The 22,334-nt window shown below is 40.9% G+C and overlaps 1 protein-coding gene across 1 annotated transcript in view; it reads left to right on the forward strand.

The window, feature by feature from the left end:
* The window catches only part of LOC126395904 (amyloid-beta A4 precursor protein-binding family A member 1-like), a 32,919-nt gene extending 10,591 nt beyond the window's left edge, over positions 1-22,328 (forward strand). Inside the window, exons 4-15 of the mRNA XM_050053687.1 lie at positions 2,508-4,512; positions 6,561-6,935; positions 7,353-7,392; positions 7,624-7,769; positions 13,912-13,944; positions 14,264-14,350; positions 14,467-14,667; positions 17,562-17,741; positions 18,656-18,868; positions 19,808-19,927; positions 20,154-20,294; positions 22,082-22,328. Coding sequence (XP_049909644.1) covers positions 2,584-4,512; positions 6,561-6,935; positions 7,353-7,392; positions 7,624-7,769; positions 13,912-13,944; positions 14,264-14,350; positions 14,467-14,667; positions 17,562-17,741; positions 18,656-18,868; positions 19,808-19,927; positions 20,154-20,294; positions 22,082-22,153 — 3,537 coding nt within the window. The 5' untranslated portion in view covers positions 2,508-2,583 and the 3' untranslated portion in view covers positions 22,154-22,328. The remainder of the gene's footprint in view (positions 1-2,507; positions 4,513-6,560; positions 6,936-7,352; positions 7,393-7,623; positions 7,770-13,911; positions 13,945-14,263; positions 14,351-14,466; positions 14,668-17,561; positions 17,742-18,655; positions 18,869-19,807; positions 19,928-20,153; positions 20,295-22,081) is intronic.
* Positions 22,329-22,334: the final 6 nt, after the last annotated feature.

Below are 22,334 nucleotides of genomic sequence, written 5' to 3' on the forward strand. Positions count from 1 at the left end.
CGTGTCTTCGCTCTGTCCACATGTTCGATCTTTTTAGAAGTCCAGAATTTATATATATCTGCTTATTTAAGATGACAACCACATCGCTAAACATTCTGCTACCTCTAAATCAAATTTGAAACGTGTTGATTCAAGAGGAACTGCAGCAATTGACAGAAAGCTTATCATTAGTTTACTGAGATTACAAGTAATCCACTCACATGTATACAGTCAGATAGGTTGTAAACAAACTACTAAAGATGAAAACAGGAATGAAAATTCAAAAAGATAAAACACGTTCAATTTTATTAGCAGTTCTTTTAAGATTTCCTCACAAAAAACCCCCAACAATAATGGTTTCGTTTCCAGTCAAGTATACAATAAGTACAGAGTTGAGTTGAGGGATCTTAATGAGAAAAATCGAGATGTCTCCGGCATACAGTCCCACATTTATGCCTTCTGCTGATCATTAAGTCAGATAAATAACTTATGAAAGCGGCCTCAGTGAAACATATGGAGTAGCAATAATGAGAAAGGCTTTTAAGCTTTCATGCAGACGTGCATAAACAAGCTTTTGCTTTCTCCAAATCAGACCGTACAGTTGTCTCTATCGGTGACCTTTTCTGGACCCACTTTATTATTCCCGAAGCATCTAGTTCGATTACGTTCTGGTGTCCTTTCTCAGCGTGTTGACCTCGGACATGGTGACGCCTGTGATAACTGATGGGTACCCTGATAGCCTCGTCGTATTAAATGAATATCAAAACTGGGCTTCTCACTCACAGAGGGCATTTATTATTCAGATCGCTGCCCTATCCATCGCTCTCTGTCAGGTCTTATCTGATACCACAGAGATGTCCCTCCTTGTCCTTCTGCCCTGCCGCCTCCTCCTCCTCCTCGTCCTTTTCTCTCTTACCGTCCCGTGCAATCTGCCAGCTGTCGGTGGACGGATGAATGTGGTGCAGATTAGAGTGCACTGCACACCCAGATGAATCCCTTAGGATTTAGGTTTTCACTATTAGCAATATAAAGACTGGGAGTTCCCGGACTGATATCCAATATCCCTGTATTATTTTCTTTTTAATGTGTATCTGTTATCTCAAGTTGGAGAAATGTTGCAGGTCCTTAAAAAGCCTTAAATGTTTTTTAAATACTAGGCCTTAGAAGGCATTAAACAGTCTAAAATTTGAATTTGTGAGGTCTTAATTGCCACAAATATTTGATCTGATTTTATTTGTCTTTTAATTCACTTTTGTGAAAATGAGTCTAGCTCGCGTTAAAGGCCACATTTCTGATGCTGTAAATCTTCAAACCTGCCACTGAGTTTGTGCAAAATAAAAAGATGCAGTTGTCAATAATAAAAAACAAAGAAAAGCAGCAAATCTTTACATTTAATGCCGGAGCAAGAGAATGTGTGATGTATTTGCTTCATAAATGACAAATGATATTTGAATTTTAGTTTCCTCACATTCTATCGACTAAATTAATCAGTTAAAATAATTATTAGCTGAATCCTAGTTGTCTTAAAGGAAGACTTTACGACCATTTGAATACCAGTTACTCATCTGGTGATATGTTAAATTCCTAAAGAAAGCTTTGTTTTTCTTGCATGCTTCCATGGTAAGTGAAGAATCCAAAAACGGAGAAAAGTCTTGATGAACTGAAGTCATAGGGGTTTGTGTTTGACAACAGCAAATCTATATTAAAACATGTTTACAAGCTGTCACACAACTCGTCCAGTATAATCCAGGTTTCATTTATCTAGTCGTATGCTCGGTGCTTCCCAAACAGACAGACCTTTCCAACAAGTGAAACTTATCTATGCTCTCTTCTAAGCCAAACTCCATAAATAAAAACAGTAATTTTACCTTGGTGAGCATGGGAGCTGCTGCTGCCTCCATCAGTTTGTTGTGTTATTGTGTGACTGGTGTTTTAAAGGTTTAGTTCAGATTCACCAAAGTCACACAATAACACAAACAAACGAAGTGATCGAGGCAGCAGTAGACCAGCTAAAATGATTGTTTTTGTCAATGGAGTCTGGCTTTGAAGAGAGCACAGATATGTTTAACTTTTGGTTCAGTTCAGCTTCAAAAAAGGGCTGTCTGTTTGGGAAGTACTAAGCATGAGACTAGGATTATACTGCGTGTGTTGTGTGGAAGAATTCATACCAAGATTTCTCAGTTTTTGGATTCTTCATTGACTGTGGAGGCATGCAAAACAGTTTTCTTCATGAATTCAGTGTAACACAGGGTGAGTAACTGATACATAGATTGTCTTTAGTGGTGAGATATTCTCTTGACACAATGCAAATGTCCAAGAATGTTGCCAAAATTAAATTCAGTCAAAAATTAACCATATTAAACAAAATATCTGCTCAAAGCAAGACTGAGAAGCAAGTATTCAGTGCCATTAATGCTCAATATCCAGCCTTAATTAGGTTTCTGTTTTACACGTGAACTCAAACCTTTCCTTGGACCTCTTATGCATGTCATTAATCCCTGTTAATATCCTGTCTCCGTCTCCCCCAGGCTGTGCTATGAGCGGGGTTTTCTTGGAGACAAGAGGAGCATGTTCTGAAAACTGGAGTCGGATCACACCCTAGCCATGAGCCACAAGTATCAGGGAGAGGCGTCCGGGGAGGCAGGTGAGGAGCACAGGTTGCCTCCGAGGAACAGGCAGCCCAACGGGACGTCACCCGGGGAACCTCCTGTACGTCGGTCCTGGAGGCCATGTCAGATGCTCAGCCAGGATGGAGAACTGAATCCCCATCACCATCATCATCATCACCATCATCATCAGCCACATCACCAACACCACCCACCCACAGGTCGCGGACCTCATCGGCATCGCAGGCGGCCTCCATCAGGGCAGGGACAGGGCCAAAGCCAGGGTCAAAGCCAGGGTCAAAGCCAGGCTCAGAGTCCAGGTCAGGTCCCGGCAGTAACTCCTCCCAGGCCAGACAGGGACGAGAGTCGAGATGCTGAGCCTCGTCCTGTCCAGCAACCCCGTCCTGCTGTCACCCGTTACCGCCGTCATGGCGACCCTAACCCCAGGCTCAGAGGTCACAGACACAGGCAGCCAGTCAAAGAGATGCAGGACCTTTCACCTGGTGCAGATGAGAGAGAGGGTCCAGCAGAGGTGAAGGTGCAACAGCGCTCCTCAGAAGATCCTGTAACCGACCAGCTGCAGGACAGAGGATCTCCTCACCAGACTCCTGTTGCAGTCGTCACCCCCACCCACCTCTCACCTGGTCCTGCAACCTGTAACATACAACTTCCTGCCAGTCACACTCCTCCTGTTGAGGAAGAAGAGGACCTCCAGGAGCGTAAAGCAGAGTGTGAAGACGAACCGGAGGAGGTAAAGGAGAAGGACGAAGAACCAGAACAGGAGGAGGATGATGGAGACCACCACTTGACCACAGGTCACTCCAGCTGCAGCCATAATGACACGAAAACAGTCGATGACGAGGCAGAGGAACGTGCAGAGAGGGTGGAGGAGGATCAAGAAGAAGTGATGGATGACGTCGCGGAGGACATCGCAGCTCAGGGAAGTGAAATCACTGATCTCTGCTCTGACACTGAGAGCGCTGCCTCGCTCAGTATGGATGGGCCTCTCCACAGCCCGCCGCCACTCCACTCCCCGACTCCTCCTTCGTCCCCTGATGTTCCACCTTTCCCCCAGCTGGACCACTTCAGCGAGGACGCCAGTATGAGCCCTCTGCCCGACAATGACCTGCTTCCTGAAGATGAAGATGATTGCTCTGAATCATGCTCGCTGTCTCACACTTCCTGCTCTGACTCTTATCCTAAAACCTATGCAGACTTTTATACGGAGTCCCACCAAAAATCGTACCCAGAGCCTGTCTACGATTCGTACTCAGAGCCAAAATCCCATCCTAACTCTTTCCCTGAGCCCCTTAAGACCTCCTACCCCGAGTTACACAGAGAGCCTCGCAGGCAATCTGGTCGGAGGACTGAGTCTAATGAGGCCCAGCAGGAGTCCCGCCAAGAGCCCCGCCAAGAGCCCTTTAACAGCCATAGACAGGAGAATGTACAAAAGGGAGCTCCATCCTCCCCCACCAAGGGCTCCCATTATGCCCCAAGGCAGGGCAGAAACCACGGCTCACATCACACCCCGCTGGACCGCTCTGTTGGCTGCAGGTTGCACCACTATGACGGACAATCTGACGGCGAGGGGGACAGCACCAATCAAAGTCCCATTCCCAAGAGTCGTAGGCAGGCACCCAGACAAGCAGAAACCCAGGCCAAGAGCCCCTCGTCTGGGCAGAGCAGCTCAGGAGAAGCCCAGGAGGAGCGAAGTGCGATGGGTCTTCAAGGGGAGGACGGTACAAGGGGCTCAGGAGACGCCATCAGCATGGCAATTAAAGACATTAAGGAGGCGATCGAGGAGGTGAAGATTAAGACAATACGCTCCCCTTACACACCTGATCAGCCTGTGGAGCCGATTTGGGTGATGAGGCAGGAAGTCAGCCCCACAGAGGAGGCGTACCCACTGCAGACTACAGCCGGCCATGTAAGTATGATTCACTCATCCTTAAAGCTCCCAAAAGACTCGCAGCACTGTGTCATCTGCTCCTGTTAGAATTTCTTAAGAGCCTTTTTGGGGCTAAGTGACTAATGGAGACAACAATTTAAGAAATTGGTCTGGTGTTGAGTGTGACGGCTGCAGACGGCAGCTGGGAAACAGGCTGCGATGTAACTACTCACCAAATTACATCCTCTTGAAGTGCTTGTTTTTGCCACTGCCAGGCTCAGATTGTTATTCTAAGTGTTCAGCAACATTATGGAAAGGATCCCTACAGAGGTGGACCTGTTTGCTGAAGAGTAAGATCCTTTTTGTTTAACCAGAAACAGCCCTGAAATTGCCATCACCAATTTCACCAGACTCCATTTAAATAAACAGTAATTTTAGTGTGTATAGAGCCAGCATATTTTCACATGAAACTGGCAGAATTAAGGGTTTATTTATGCCAACCAGACCTAGTGATTGTTTGAACAGTCTTAAGACAAACCAAGGTAGCTTTTGTGAGTTTAATTTTGTTTCTGTCAAGTTTGAATGAAGTGGGTTTTACAATTATTAAATCACTGTTTATTTAAATTGAGTCTGGTGCATTTAGTGATAGCGATTTTGGGGTTGTTTATGGTCAATCAAAAAGGATCTTAGTCTTTAAAAAAAAGGTCTCTCCCTGTGGGGTCCTTTCCGTAATGTTGTCAGACACTGATATTAACAATTGGAACCTGTCAGTGGCAAAAACAAGCACTTTAAGTGGACATAAATTAACAGCACTACAGTATGAAGCCTGTATTGCAGCTGCCGGCTGCAGCTGTCTTACTCAATACTAGACAGATTTTAAAAAGTGCAAGTCCATTATTCAGTTAGACACGAAATGATGGAAAACAGGGACCAGGTTGAAAAATACCAAACTTAGCGCTTAGGTAGTTAATAATAAATATGGAAATTGGAGCAGTGTGGCTTTGGGATACAGTCAGAGTTAGTTATTTGGACTAAGCACCTGGTAAGCATAGATGTATGTGTGTTTTCACACTCAGATTCTGTAAAGGAGTACATCGGTTCAGACTAATATATATATATATATATATATATATATTTTATTTATTTATTTTTTTTTTTACCAGTTCTTGATGTTTCTGTTGTCCTATTTTGCAGAGTTCAGTTAACAGGGTTTCTCATGTTAGTGGCAGCTCAGAAAATGATTAATCAAACAGAAACTGAACTGGGTTGAATCCCCAAAAGTGCTGCTAGCTATTTTGCAGATCAGCCCTTGTACTAATTAAAGGCAGTCAAACTACAGAGTATTTGTACTGTTAATGATGTTTTTTGTTTTTGAATCAGATCTTTTTAATATTCAAAACAAGTTTCCAGATATATCTTTTCAGGAGCACTGCTAATTGTTGGGAGTTGTATGAAGCAAGACATAAAAGAATAGCGAAACATTTTGGGGATTATGTTTTTTTGCTTTATTTCTGAGACTGAAATGAGAAGATCAATATCAGTAATGTCCCTGCGTTATGTATGTACAGAACATGTTTAGCATAGCTTAGTATAAAGAGGAGGAGGAGAAGACCTTGCTCCGTCCAAAATGAAACAGTATGCATACAAACTATAAACTCTAAAGCTGTCTTTATCTTTTCATATCTTGTTTGATTAACACAGGAACATAAACAGAATAATAAAAGTTACAATTTTAGGGTTGTATCATGATCAAGATTTATTTCTTCTCCTAGTGCCATTTCTATTTCTCTCTCAAAATGGAGTACTATACCTTTAAGGCTGTGCTGATGAGTGACATTGCCCAAGGAGTTTGGTCTGCAGTGTTGCAATAATTAAATTGGATTTCATTGCTTTCGGGAAGTTTTACGACAAGATTTACATCCCTGGCTCTCATTTCATTTCGTGTTACTTGGAGTGATGCCCAAATCCTGAATCATGTATCGTCATAAAAAGGTGCCAGCTGAGTTCCTGTAGATGCATTGCAGTTTAAAAGTAGTGCTTTATAAAAATAATAGTTTGTCTATTTTCTCTTTGTGTCCTTCTTTTAGTCTTCTCCTCACTCCCCTGCTCAGTCTGTGTCTGAGTCTCCGTCCAGATACGCTTCAGTCCCGGTTCGGGAGCCGGTCAGCCCGCTGAGAGCCGAGTCAGCCAGAGCACTTCATCCTCAACAGTATCACCAACAGCAGCCCCAACACAACCATCACCACCACCAGGGTCACCATTCACAGCAGAGGGACACCGCCAGGCCGCCACAGACATACGCACAGCAGCAACCGTATGGACACATGCCGTCGAATCAGCACCACCAACGTCAACATCAGCAACAGATTCAACATCAACAACAGCAGCAGCAGGTGCCAGCTCAGCGGCCACGACCTCCAGCTCAGCCACAGTCACCTCCGCAGCCGCCGTCTGTCCAGGAGGTGAGAGTGTGCAAATAAACATCAATAAGTTACAGAAAAAAGATTCTCCTTATACCTCCAGAGCTTGCCTGAGACTCATCATATAAGTAATCCAGTGGCAGTAGTCTGCACGTCCACAGGTACACTGCAAACAGGAACCTTCAAAAGCTAATTCCAGGAATTTTAATGCTGCCAATTTGTCAAAATGTAAACAATTACAGGCTTAAAAAAAAAATCCGGGCTCAAGTTGCAGACCGTTGCGTAGCTCTGTGATGATAAATCCTGCAAAAACATTCATCATTTACAAGGTGTTTATCTGCCAGCAGCTAAATGGCTGACAGCAGTAAAAGTCTTGCAGAATTTAAATGAGTTAGGAGAGACCTGCAGTATATGAGTAGAAATAATAAGGGCGTCTTTTTCCTTTTTGTTCCTTCTCAGCTTCGCAGATCTCTTCCTTCATTCCCTACATTTGTGGACGGTGAGTGGACTCGCATATGAAAATATTAATTATTTTTATCTGTTGACATAAAGATGAATATTTGAGCATATTACATGAAACCATCTGTTAAGTTTTGTTTATTTTATGGTCAAAAATGTACCAGTATTGTAGATATTGGGTGTGGTTTTGCCAGATCACTGTCACATGTTTGTTTGCTGGTATGTATACATGTTTATAAATGAGCCTAACGAGTGCATCTGGTCCACGCAGTCCCGGGACCATGCGACCCTGAGGACCTTATTGACGGCATCATCTTTGCAGCGACCTACCTGGGCTGCACCCACCTGTTATCAGAGAGGACGCCCACCAAGAGCGCCCGCATGCAGCAGGCACAGGAGGCCATGAGCAGAGTGCGGGTGAGAGCACACTACAGTTTATTTGATTTCATCATGCAGTTATATCATAGTGGAGGAAGAACAGGATAAAAATGACTCCATTGTTCACTCACTATAGACACTCAGTAGTTTAATCTAACGAGAGCAGAAAATTAAGATTTTGGACACTTATCAGTCATCGTCCTTTTGCATCATTTGCATTGTGAGATTGTTAGCAGAAAGTAGAATACATCCCTTGCACATCACCTCTTCTGCACTGTAGTAGGAATATTCGAGGGCACTCTATACAGTAGTGTTAAAAATTCACAGTCAGAATTTAGACACTCAGGTAAAATGGCAGGGGGTAAACTGTGCACTATGTAGTCAATGAGAGTGATTTCGGAAACAGCCTCGTATTTCAGAAAAATAGGCATTTTCAAGAGCTCAAAGTGAAACTGTGGTATTTTTCAACCTGGACCCTATTTTCCCACGTTTTTGTGTGACCAAGGGACAGGACAATTTCTGAAATTGGTTCAATAATGAGCAAGAGTGCTGCAATGCCACCACTTTGGACATGTTTCCACTGTTAACTTGTGTCCATAAAAAGTGCTTGTGTTTGCCACTTACAGGCTCAGATTGTTATTTTAGGTGTTTGACAACATTATGGAAAGGATCTCTATAGAGACAGACCTTTTTGTTAAAGAGTAACATCCTTTTTGTTTAACAAGAAACGTCCCCAAAATCACTATAGCCAAACCCACCTGACTCCATTTGAATAAACAGTCATTTTGGCGTGTATAGAGCCAGCACATTTTCACATCTAACTGGGTGAATTAAGGGTTTATTTCAACCAAACCACAGTTAGTAATTGTTGGAACAGTGGAAAATGAACCAGGACATTTGATGTGAGTTATTTTGTTTCTATACACTTTAAATAGAGTGGGTTTCATGATAATTAAATTACTGTTTATTCAAATTGAGTCTTGTGGGTTTAGTTTAGGCGCTGTTTCTGTTTAAACAAACAGGATCTTACTCTTTAACAAAAGGGTCTATCTCTTAAGGGATTTTTTCCATAATATTTTCAGAAACTTAAAATATTCTGAATGTGTCAGTGGCAAAAACAAGTACTTTAAGTGGATGTAAATTGATGGCGTGCAATTGTCCATTGAAGTTATGTTGCAGCCTGTTTCGCAGCTGCTGGTATTGTGCTCAGTATTGGACCAGTTATAAAAGTTGTTTATTCCCATTATTCACTTCGACACAAAAACATGGGAAAATAGGATCTAGGTTGAAAAAGACCAAAGTTAACCTTTAACTTGTTAGAAAATACTCCATTATTAGTTTTTAATTTTACTGGTACAATCTCTGCCTATTTCAGGCTGAATTTGGGGAAACCAAATCTAGAGTATGCCTATTTTACTGGACCTTAAAAACACGGACTCTAAGGTTCAGCGTTTCACTAAGTATAACCATCATGTAGCCTCAGTATAGAGATGAAACAAGCTGACACAGCAGATATACATAAGCCTCGTTTCCACCGAGCAGTCCGGTTCAGTTCAGTTCAGTTTGGTACACATTAGAACGATTATTTTTCCGTTTCCATCTTGAAAAGTTGTGGATGGTACCAACAGAACTTGGTCACCATTTTTGGTCCCCCCTCTGTTGGGGTACCTAGCACACAGATCTGGTACTAAAAGGTAAAGCTGTGAACACTGCAGTCTGTTGATTGGTCAGTAGAGGACGGTCACTCTGCTCAGGGCTGAGTTGTGGCTGGTTTTGAAGGTTATGTAACCACTGTTCATACTGTGGAGAGTTTTCCATACATTAGTAAACTAACACTATAAAATGAAAGGATGTTTTGCTGCACCCTGCTGTTAAAAGGCTTCTGCTGACAGCTACTGGCAACTTTAAGGTGGAATGTTTTCTTGCATGTTACTGCATGTGCATGAAGTGACGATGTGACGCAATTAACACACCTTAAATGTCAATATGACAACTCTGACCACTCCATTTGTCTCTATGAGATGGGCTTTAGTGATGATTTGATCCTTAAGCATTTAAAAAATGTGAATACATTTACACTGGATTATGTGAACTGTGAAATCTATTTGCCCAGTTGGAGGAAAAACATGACGTTCAGGTGTCTTTCCGGTAAGCTCCGGTAGCTCTACACCCTGCTCTTGCCTGAGGCTCATTGCACAAACCCGCTGTTTTTAAATATTCCATGGAGAGAGACTCTCACTGCAACCTGTCCTGTTTTGTTCTAAAAATGTCGGCATGCCAAGCCTTTTCTGTGGACGATAAATGAGGTGCAGAAGTTCCTCTGTATCACTGGTGAAGAGGAAACGCAGCGAGAGCTGGATGGGGCAGTGAGTAAAAAAGCCCTGCCTACATTTAAGAGTGCTGTCTGGGGTGGAAATGCTAAACGGATCCAGGGTCTAGGTACATGTCCATTAGGGTTACTTTTGTTTCTTAAGGTACTATACCAAAACATTTTGGTGGGGATGTGGCTTTTGTGATACTGTCAGACAATGTGGTGTAAGATCATTTTCACAACCAACATTTTTTAATTAATAATAGTGCTTTACAACAGATATCAGGGAGCTCAAAGATTAAATCTGCATCTCCTTGGTTTGGAGCTACATTTTCTAACACACTTGGACGAATCATCAGTGATGTAACTGAGGTTCACTTCATATTTGGGTCTTTTAAAGTCAGAAACCCTCAGCAGGCAGCACAGCCAGCGGGCGAAAAGTCTCCGGGTTTGTGCACAATGAATCATCCACACATCACCGCTCCTGATCCGCAGTCATACAGGATTTTCTCCTCAGCTCCACTCGAACGTTATATAAACTCTTGATCAAGGCTGCGAGACCCTGGAGACTGTAGACCCCGCTTTCTGCTCCAGTCGCAGTGCATGATGTCAGACACATCACGCAAAGGAAAAACATTTCTAACATCCATCACAGGGATTAAACTAAGTATATCAGTGCATATAAATGGGACTTGTATGAGATATTATTTCACATTTGTTGTATTTTGCTGTTGACATGAGAAGAATCTTTGCGTTCCCTGTGTGAGTGCAGTTTGACTCAGCTGAGGGCCGGTGGTGTCAGGGAGTGAGTGTAAAAGATGGCTTACAGTGACAGTGTGGCATTCAAACACAGAACAGTGTGAGTGGGAGAAATGGGCAGTAGCACGTTGCCATTTCGAAGAGACGAGCGGAGAAAGTCAGAGGCAGGAAGAGGACACGAGTTGAGCCCAACTCTGCTTTCTGGATGGGTGACTGACAGATCCAGGACATCGCCTCCGTTAAGGTCTGAGAAACCTACAGGGAGGGAGAAATTTAAAGATGGCATAATGATGAGTGGGATACATAATAAGTCATTTTACTTTTTTCGAGTGGAAAGGACAGAGAGGAGGATTGCTATCTAACGGGCTAGGTGAGCTGGCATCTCACTTACAGGGATCTGACTCAAGGAAGGGGGTGATGCAGAGAAGCGATCTGATGCCACTACTCCTTTTTTCCACATTTAAAATCTGTAAGCCTGTGTCAAACTGAGGAAAGGATTATGGGTTTAAAATAAACTCATACATGCACCCTTACATATATAAAATACAGAGATGAAGAAATTGCCAGTACATTTAATATATATCGAAAAAATGGCTGTTAATGTTTAGATGTAAAAAAGTAAACTTAATAAGAGTTAATAGGTAGCTAATGGTCCAGACTGGAGCTGATAATTCTTAGCTCACAAACTCAGTTCAATTGTTAAACACAAATAACATAAAAGTCTGTGTGTAAAAATCTCTTTTCTGAACGAGGACACTCAGTTCAGGAGCTTAAGCTGACAGGAAGTTCCAGGACTGTATATAAAGAAGGACTCTGTTTGTTATATAAGATGTTGCCATATATGAAATGAAATAAAATACTTGAGGTGACATGGCTGCCCTTAACAGAGTGATATAATGTAGCGTCCACCACAGTTCAGCAGTTCATCCTGAGTTCATGATGATCAGTGTGCAGCGTGGTTGAGGTGACAAAAACTGTTGAGGTTGCTCTGTGCTCAGAGAGTGTCTGGGAGCCAGTCTGAAATAGGCATAAGACGATATGAATCATATCATAGAATAATAACCATAGAAATATTCTTAAAATTAACATTTAAAATGGCACTAAAACACTTGACCTTACATTTTGTTAAGACATAAATTTATTGCATCATAGATACAATAAGACACATCTTTTTTAGTGAAAAGCCAGGCTCAAATTCAACATCAAATTCAATTTTCATTCACAAAAACAGATAAAAAAAAAATACAAGTACACTTCATGAGAAATAATGGAAATGTGAAATGGGACACCCTGATATGCTGGGATGTAAAGCTTGAGAATAGTGGCCCAGATATGACACAAATTGTGTTTTAAAATAAGTTTACTTACACGTGTCTAGATTTTAAAAAAAAAAAGAAGGTGCATGTAATATACAGGTGGCGCAATGGTGCAGTGGTTAGCAGTGTCACCTCACAGCAAAAGGGTTCCTGGTTCGAACCTGGGGTGGGGTAGCTTGGGTTTTCTCCAGGTACTCCGGCTTCCTCCCACAGTTTAAAGACATGCAGGTTAATTGGTGACTCTAAATTGGCCGTAGTATTGAATGTGTGTCTCTACGTGTCAGCCCTGTGATAGTCTGGTAACCTGTCCCGGTATACCCTGCCTCTTGTCCAATGTCAGCCCAGAACAACTTTCCTGACCATAACCCATGAATACTAGTTAGTAAGGTTGAGCAGAATACTTGGATGAAGCAAGTATCTGGTACAGATAATGCACTTTTTACGAGCAGGAGTATCATCTGAGTAAAATATGTCAATATCTGTACTTGGGATGAAAGATAATCTAACTTATGTTACTCTTGTGTTAATGAGAAATCTAAGGCTTAAATTTGAGGCTGATTTGTAAATAGTTTTATAATAGATATAGCAACATCTTATCAACCCACATCAATCCCAGGCTTAGAATAGCAACCTCAGATGAGGCCCCACCTACAGTTTTAGTTTTTTGTGCAGTTTTAACCCCAGCCATTTAGAGTACAGATACAAATACTGACACAGATACTGGTGTGCTTGCTCATCCATTGTAGTTGGCATTATGTGTCAGCTTTAATAGAAGTCTGAATATCACCATTTATACATGTCAGATTTCAGTTCAGCAGAAGAAGAGTTTTTACATTGCATACATGGTCGAGGGCAGCAGCTATTGATTTTCTCCGTTATTGATTGACCTATCTGCACATTATTTTCTTGATTAAGCTATAATTGTTTGGTCTATAAAATCTCAGAAATTAGCAAAAATGCCTCATGTCACATTTTCATTTTCAGCATACTACGTTTAATACATTATTAATGCCTTAGTAACACCATTGCTTATCCTACTGCAACAAGTCAAAATGGCTGTTAACATATTAACATTAACAGTGATTGATTACATCTGACTAAATTTGCGACAGTGTTATATCCGGTGGCTGTTGGCCAAAATGTTCACACAGTTCAGTCATTAAAAGTGCAGCTTTCGCAACTTGAAAATCACATCTTTAAAAATGCAGTTTTAATATAACAAGTCTAAATTGTTTGAGCCTAAATAAAGCTTCCATATAAGCGCCATCTCTGTTGAAATAAGCTATAGTCTGATCCAGGTAAAAGCTACAGTCCTTTTTGATTTCACAGATTAAATCCACTCTAATCACATCCCTGCTGATGAAGGTGAGCAGACAGATTTGGATTATAAACCTTAAAACAACACAGACGCAGTTTAGAGAGTAAATGGTGGCACAAGCCAACATTTGTAAACACAAACCCTGAGCTGTCAGGAGGCGTCTGGCACAAACACATGCGACCGCTTGTCTGTCTTCAGGGTTGTTTGTGTCACACTGATGAAGAGGAAACTTTTGATCATGTTGGCTGTAGGGGCCTCTGGCAGCCTGCTGTTGTCAGATGTGATAGACAGCAACATCACCATCTCTCAACATGCACACACACAACGTACACCTTTAAGGTCCTTTTGTCCCTTAATTTGTCATTCGGAATGGAGGCGGTGAATGAGGCGATTGGGTTGTTGTCGATCCACTCTAAGCTATTTTCTTATGCTGTTGTCTTGATGTGTTGTTTCTATTCTGCTTTCTGATCACTGCAGGCTGCACAGAAGCAGGCGAAGAACAGGAAGAAGGTACGTTTGTTCAGTTTGTTCTCTTCGTCTCTCTGTAATTGTATGTTTCATGTACAAGATGTCTTAAATGTACAGAAATTTAAGGGTCAAACGCTAATGATAGACGAGGGGAACATCGGCGTAGGTGTGATTGACATTGATTGTATTCTTTTGCGTGTAGATTGCGTGAGATATCTGTGTTTATCTTACATTAGTCTTATCCGTAGCTATTAGATTTGATGGCTCTTGACAGTTGTGACGCCCGCTCTGATCTTCTTCGCTGTCGTTCGTCAACCTGTTGCTTCTTCTTTTCACTTGTTGTTTCTTTACGGTTGTACAGAGCCCCGACAGCGAGGCTCCGTCCACTGCTGAGGTCGATCTGTTCATGTCCACGCAGAGGATCAAAGTCCTCAATGCAGACACTCAGGTATAAAAATAATAACAAGCAATTCTGACCCTACTTCATCAACATATACCTTAAATCTCTTAGTAGCATACAAAGAGAGACGATGATTAATTAAGATGTCTTTTTTGGATCGTCAGGAGTCTCTAATGGACCTGCCGCTGAGGACGATCTCCTACATAGCTGACATCGGTAACATGGTGGTGCTGATGGCCCGGGGGAAGATGGTGCGCTCCCGCAGCGCACAGGAAAACCTGGACCACACAGCTGAGCAAACCACCATGAACCACGACGACAGACGGCTGTACAGGATGATCTGCCACGTCTTCGAGTCTGAGGATGTGAGTTATTAATTATTAATCTGTTGTTGTTGTTATTATTTGAATCTACTAGCATATAAATCACACTGCTTGGAAGATTGGGTGTATTGCTTGCCACTGTCTGGGCAGGAACTGAAACCAGGAAATCTACATTTGTGAGCTGAGGTGGGATGAGCTAACAGAAATCCCCATGGTTGACTGTGGCATTACTAAAACAGCACTCAGACATATCTTCTAAATACACTAGAGATTTGTGAAAAGTTATTCTGGACCTGAAACTCTTCTCATCTCACTCCCAGCAAGACAAACACTGGAAGCAGGGAAACTTGCTAGCCTTCACCAAAAGCAAAAATACACATTTCCACAGCTCATTGTTTACATGTTGTTAGCTTGTTAGCTTGTGAGCTAGTTGCATGTACATCTACGAATCACCTGGATATTGTTTAGAGTGAAACTGTGAACTTAGTGATTAGGACAGGACTTCCAGGAGCAGTTAAAGGGGAACACCACCTAAATTAAGACTTCTAGTGTATTATTAACATGGCCTAGGGAAGTTCAATAAATATATGTGAACATGAGCTACACTCTTGAAGAGGAGGAGGAGTAAATCTCAAACTTGTGATGTCCTAAGATATAAAGTCTGGAGCTGCTCCTTAATCAGTGAATGGGAGACTGATTTTGTGGACCCACAGAATGTTTGTTTTCTTTTTTATACCCAAATGAGCTTTATTCTATTGTAGTGTTCTCAGCTCTGAAACACAAAATGTCCCTCATATACTCAGAACATTCCCCTGGGTGCTCTCAGTGTCAGCTATAACATCTTTCCCACTTCATTTTCTTTGGAGCAGTAGTAGACTTTATACCCTATGACATCCCAAATTTAAATTTCAGCACTCTAGTTTTTGGATTTGGAAAAAGACGTATGTTGTTAACAAAAAGAGTCTTAAAGAGCGTCTGATCTTAAACGTGATAAAACACGTCAGTGTCTGCAAAACATTTTAGAAATGGAGAGAAAATGTTGCTAATAGTTTAACCTTCTGTTAACCGGAGCCAAAGCCTCACAGCTCTGGCTTCAAGTTCATGTTTACATAGCTAACGTTAGCTAGAACATCTAATCAGTGTGTCCTCCACCTCACTCTTCATCACTACAGACAGGAGAGTGGGCCCTGGAGACAGACCCTCAGTCAGTGGCTGTAGCAACTCAAACTAAGCCAGCACAGGGGGACTGGTCAGCCCAGACTCTGTTGCTGCTGTTTCACAGGTTAGACCCACAGTCACCAGCCCGCTGTGACTGCTGAATTTGTGTTAACATGGCCCCTGTCCAGCTGCCCTCCCCTTGTTAAAGCAGTCCACAGTGGCGGGAAGTGAGGCAGAGGGACTCTGGGGTAGCTAGCTAGTTAATTTTTGTCTCATTTGTTGTCTGATAAACACAGTATATGAAGTGCATGAACATGCCCATACTTGTCTGGTGGGACAGGCAGAAAACTGACTACCCCCCCTTTAAGTCACAATATCAGATTTTCAATGTCAACTTGATGAGAACAACGCAGTCCCAGAACCCACTGGCTGTCAGTCTTACAACAAATCAGCCTCTGGGTGCATTGGAGTTCTAGTGTAGCCTAGACTTCATCTTCCATGCGCTGGTCTTTATTTACGGTCAGATTAATAACTTGAGATGAGAGATGATGAATCTCTATAAACAGGTATCTGCTTATGAATACAGACAATTTAATTTAAAAAAAATCCTGCGCAGACGATAGATGATGGGTTCCTGGATTGCATTTTGGTCCAGGCTTTTTGCTCTCCACACGTATGATTTACTTACATGCTACCAAATCCTGCTCAAATGTGATTGCTCAATACTATTTGGACTACAAAAGGAAATCAGAACACTTATGATACCAAAACTTTGTCCTATTGCGTACAGATTTCACATTCATATGCAGATACCTGTTGACAGAGATGAAGTATAACGTGTAAATATGACAGCTGTGGTGCTGTTAGAAGCCATGTTTGATTAAGTGAAGTTAGAAATTCCCACCTGCTTCCAGTGTTTGGGCTAGGCAAGGCTCAACATGTCAGAGACACCTCGGTTAAAAAAGAGTACTCATTTACACCCGAATATCTGCTACTCTGAAATACATTAGCAGTAGGAGAGGCACTCCTGACACCCTAAATTATTATGCATAAAAATACTCAGTCTGTTCAATCTGTTCTGAGAGAGGAGGTCAGAGAATTTGGCCTTTGGAGGAGCTGCAGTTTAACGGATATCCTGGTGTATTACAACCTTGGTCTTATTTTTGTAGGTTTGTCCAACATTCCCTTTATTAATAATAATAACATAGCACTTACTAAGTTAGTTGCTTAAATCTAGGAATACATGCTCATTGCTAAAAAAAACCAAACATTCTTCTGTTTTATTTATTTAGAGGTTAACACTCAGAAACTCAGCTATTCCACTTCATTATGTGTTGGTGTGCTCTGCCAACATAAGTAAACAACTCGCCAATTAGTGCATGGAAGTACAGCGTGTGACATCCCGTGTTTTTTTTAGTTTTCACAGCCCAACCTCGCCCACTTAAAAATCAGTAAGGAGAGCACAGATGGAGAACTTAGATGAAATATCCAAATCTGTTCTAACGTTCGCAGAATTCTTTTCATGTAGGACCAAGTACACACAGCAAGAAGCTGTTTGAGAAAGTGCGTCGTCAGGGTCTTTAAGACTCGATTTTAGAGATGAAGTTAGAATAATGTCTAGGTTAGGGTGAGGTAAGATGAGGACAATTAAGGAATGTCAAGAATGGTCCTCCTGAGCATGGGGTGTAAACAAGCCTTTTAAACAGGAGGTCTGTGCTCAGTTTGTCTGTGTAGGGTCAATTAAAGTTAGCTCTCGTCCTGATCTTCCTCTCTTTCAGGCCCAGCTGATAGCTCAGTCTATCGGTCAGTCTTTCAGCGTTGCCTACCAGGAGTTCCTCAGGGCCAACGGCATCGACCCCGAGGATCTGAGCCAGAGGGAGTACAGCGACTTGCTCAACACTCAGGACATGTACAACGACGACCTCATCCACTTCTCAAAGTCAGAGAACTGCAGAGATGTGAGTGAACCAGCAGGTGGCAGCACAGTCACAGGAGTTTTTAATTTACTCTGTGCCTAAATTGAGTTTCTTCTCAAAACTAAACCGCTGCTGTAATTAATACAAAATACCACTCCACATATTGACACCCTTTTATATGTTGTGTGATGTCTAAACCTTCTGTACATGTAAAAACAACACATCCCCTCAGTTCAGGTCAAGTCATGTTAATTAATATTTGGACGCTAATGAGCCAGTGCCATTATTTTTCTGCTCAACCGACTCTGCTAGTTTGCCTTCCAGTGGTTCAAATGAGCAGCTGGTTTTGGAGTCACAGCTGTGTGACAGTTTTAAAAAATCAGATGTCATTAGCCCCATTATGAAGGTGAATTAGAGATGCTCAACCTGGTCTGACCTGAGACCCCCCCATCACACTGCTTCAAACGCCTCCCGTCTGCTCACATTTTTCAGAATTGTGCAGTCGTCTGCGAAAAGCTCAGAGTGGGCTCAGCGTCACTGTTTCAGGTTGTTTGGATGACTAATTCAATAAGAGGGATTTTAAAGAAATACTTCACCCCCTGTATGACCATTTGTCATCAGTTACTCACCCTGTGTAGTGCTGCATGTATGAAGAAAATTCTGTTTTTCTCGCATATCTCCGGTGATAGCAGAATCCAAACTTCATGATAAATTGAAGTGAAGGTGCCACCTTTAACAACAGCAAAAATATATCCAAGTTATTGATATAAAAATGTTCATTTTGGTGGTGATATATTCCTGAATTTGAACTGTGAATGTTATGTTTCCATAGTTTATTCATCAAGACAAAAGTCCTTTTCAAAATGGTTACATTACAAACAATTACTTTGCGATGAGTTCACTGTAATCTGTCTTTGAAAAGTTGTACGAATAAATCTGTACGCGGTTCTCTGCAGGTTTACATTGAGAAGCAGAAAGGAGAGATCCTGGGTGTGGTGATCGTGGAGTCGGGCTGGGGGTCCATCCTCCCCACCGTCATCATTGCCAGCATGATGCACGCTGGTCCGGCTGAGAAGTCTGGTCGACTAAACATCGGAGACCAGATCATGACCATAAACGGAACGAGTTTGGTGGGTTTACCGCTCAGCACCTGTCAGAGCATCATCAAGGTAAGCTGGCGTTACAGTTACTTAATTCTGTTGTTTGTTCGTTTTTATCTCTGACAGGTATGAGCCTGGAGGGGATCATGGGTTGGGTCATGAGTGTATCTGTCTGTCTACAGCTAATCTTGCAAACTACTGGACCGATCAGCCTAATATTTTGTGTGCACATTTATGACTGGTAGCTCAAGGACCTCTCGTAGCTCACAGTGATCCACAACAGTTCAAAAAACTAAACTGTTTTATTGTCTGCTAGCTCCTCACTCCTCCTAGCCAGCTGAAAGTGGCTGCAAGATTTGTGGAAATTGTCTCGGCTAAAAACAACGAATTTTATGTAGTCTGATGAAGGCCACATTTTGGCTTTCATTGTGTCTCAAAAACTGACATCCATAGAAAAGTTTGGTCTCCTTTTAGACTGGAGCATCTGCAGATTATTTCCATTCCCGATATGTTGTGATCGACTAAAGTTAAGCACAGTATGAGATTAATAAATCCCCATTTTTTGTTGTCTTTGCCGCTGTTTTGACTGTAAGGGAACCTGGAGGGACCGTTCAGTGGCCCCAGCTCTACTGGCTCCCCCAAGTCCCCCAAGTGTAGACCTTCAGAGTTGATTTGGCCATGTTTGGCCAGGCTATGTTCTTAAATGCTTTATTTTTGTCTGTTTTTTGTGTTTATTGTTGTTTGTCCTAAAAAGTTCATAGTACCATTACAAATGACTGCATTCTACATACTACATTCATCCTCCTATTTACCTTGTAGGCTATCCATAGGCCTATTTCACATACCGTGCCTGTTAGCAGGACAAATAATTTGTGGTATTGGACGGCCCTTTAGTCTCGTTATAACGCGGGCACATGGTAGCCCTAACTATCTCCTCATCTTCCACTGCATGGTTTTACCTTTGTGATGTCTGTCTCCTGTAGCTAATGAGGCTCTGTCTCTCCTCAGGGTCTCAAGTCTCAGTCCAGGATCAAGATGAACATCGTCAGGTGTCCTCCTGTCACCATGGTGCTCATCCGCAGGCCGGACCTCAGATACCAGCTGGGCTTCAGTGTCCAGAATGGCATAGTGAGTGTGGGGGCTGATCACCTCCTTTATAGCACACACACACGCACGCAGAGGATGTGGTTGAATTGTGGTCCTGCTGTGGAGTAATGTGCTCTAAAACCAGTGCGAGTTTCTTAGCAACAGACATAAAGTAGTGATTGTTACACAGTTACAGTATTTTCATGATTAGTCTCAGTGACTGTCACTGGGAGTCTTCTCCTGAGTTCATAATGTTCTCTGTGTGCAGATCTGCAGCCTGATGAGGGGAGGCATCGCTGAGAGAGGAGGCGTCCGCGTCGGTCACCGCATCATTGAGATCAACAGCCAAAGCGTCGTGGCAACGCCTCACGAGAAGATCGTTCAGATTCTGTCTAATGCCATGGGAGAGGTAGGAGCTCTGAGTGTCTGTTTAAAATCAAGATAAAGACTTTCTGAAACATACAAAAACATTTGTTCCTACACAAAGTCTGCCAGTAAGTTCTACTTTTTTTTTTTTTTACATACTATACTATGGGTCATTTTGACTTTTTTTTTTTTTTTTAAATTACTATTCTATGGCTTTTTTAATTGATTTTTTTTTTATAACATTTTACTATGGCTATACTATGGCCCTTTTAAACATATGTTATGACATGACTTTTATAACTTTTGTAACATACAATACTATGATCATTATGTTTTTTTATAACATATAACTATTAATAACAAACTATAGTGTGACTTTTTATTTTTCGGTTTTTATAACATGCTATACGTTGAATTTTTTGGGGCATTTTTTTAAAATCATACTATGGTATGATTTATTTATTTATTTTATATTTATTTATTTATATATATATATATATATATATTTTTCACTATTTATTATATTCTATACTATGGCCATTTTTTAAGCATTCAATACACTGAACTTTTTGGGGGGCATTATTTTATAACATACTATAGTATAACTTTAAAAAACAACAACTTTCTATTATATACTGTACTATGGCCATTTCATAACATACTATACTTATATATATATATATATATATATATATATATATATATATATATATATTATAACTTTCTTGGGGCATTTTTTATTGTATGACTTTTTCCCCCCTTACTTTTCATAATGCACTATACTATAGCTGTTTTGGGCATTTTTATAGCATACTATACTATATTAATATTTTGACATATTGACAGTTTGTAACACTTTTTAAAACATTTGTCAAATGACCATGATCACATTTGTAACACTATATGGTACTATTTTTTAATTTTTCACAATGCTATGGGTGTTTTTGACTTTTTTTTAATAATATATAACACATTTTTAAAAAATACTATTACTTTATTTGGAATTGAATTAAAGTAAAGGTGGGTGGGTTTAATGACATACTATAAATTTTAGATCACATTGTTCTAACATACTATACTATGAATTTTTTAAAACATTTTTTGAAGCACACTATACACGGATCTTTTTTTTTCCCCACATTTTTAGAAAATACTATGACTTCTATTTGAAATAAAATTGAAGTAAAGGGGGCTGGATTTAACAAACATACTGTACCATGTAACATACTACACTATGACTTTTTTATGACATTTGTAACATACTAAACTGTGAGTTTTTCTTTTTTGGTAACATTTTTAGGACATACTATGCCTTCTTTGATATTTTCAATAACATACAATACATAGAACTTTTTGGGCATTTTTTGATAACATACACTATGACTTTTTAATGACATTTTTATAACATCCTATACTATGACTCTTCTGACACCTTTTACAGCATACCTTACTATGTTTTTGTTTTTGTTTTTGTTTTTTACATTTTTATAATTTTCTATAACTTTTGTAATTTGAATTGAATTGAAGTAAATGGAGGCTGGATTTAACAACATACTACACAGACATTTTAAAACATTTTTTTATGACATACTGTACCATAACTTTTTTTAATGGCACTTTGTATCATACTGCACTGTGACTTTTTTCTGATATTTTCTATAACATACTATACTATGACTTATTTTGGACATTTGACACAATATAAATAGAAAAAAGAAACAGTCCTGCATGTTCAGATGCAGACACTTTAATTAGCTTTTTTTTTTTTTTTCCCAAGCAACGTCTTTTTGTTGTGTTGCTCGTTAAATCTTTGGTTTCTTTCTGCTCCAGATCCACATGAAGACGATGCCTGCAGCAATGTACCGTCTGCTGACAGCACAGGAGCAACCTGTCTACATCTGAACTCACACTTCTTCAAATCACTCTCCATCTTTACTACCGTCCATCCATCTTTTCGTTGTTTTAAATACCTTTCTCCTCTCTGTATCCTGTTTGATATCACTTGACTTGCCTTAATCTGTACAGTACACTGTCATGTAAACATGTACATCTACAGTATGACAGCAGAAGACAGATTACCACA

The sequence above is a fragment of the Epinephelus moara genome, chromosome 9 (assembly GCF_006386435.1).
Source record: "Epinephelus moara isolate mb chromosome 9, YSFRI_EMoa_1.0, whole genome shotgun sequence".
Classification (NCBI taxonomy): Eukaryota; Metazoa; Chordata; class Actinopteri; order Perciformes; family Serranidae; genus Epinephelus; species Epinephelus moara.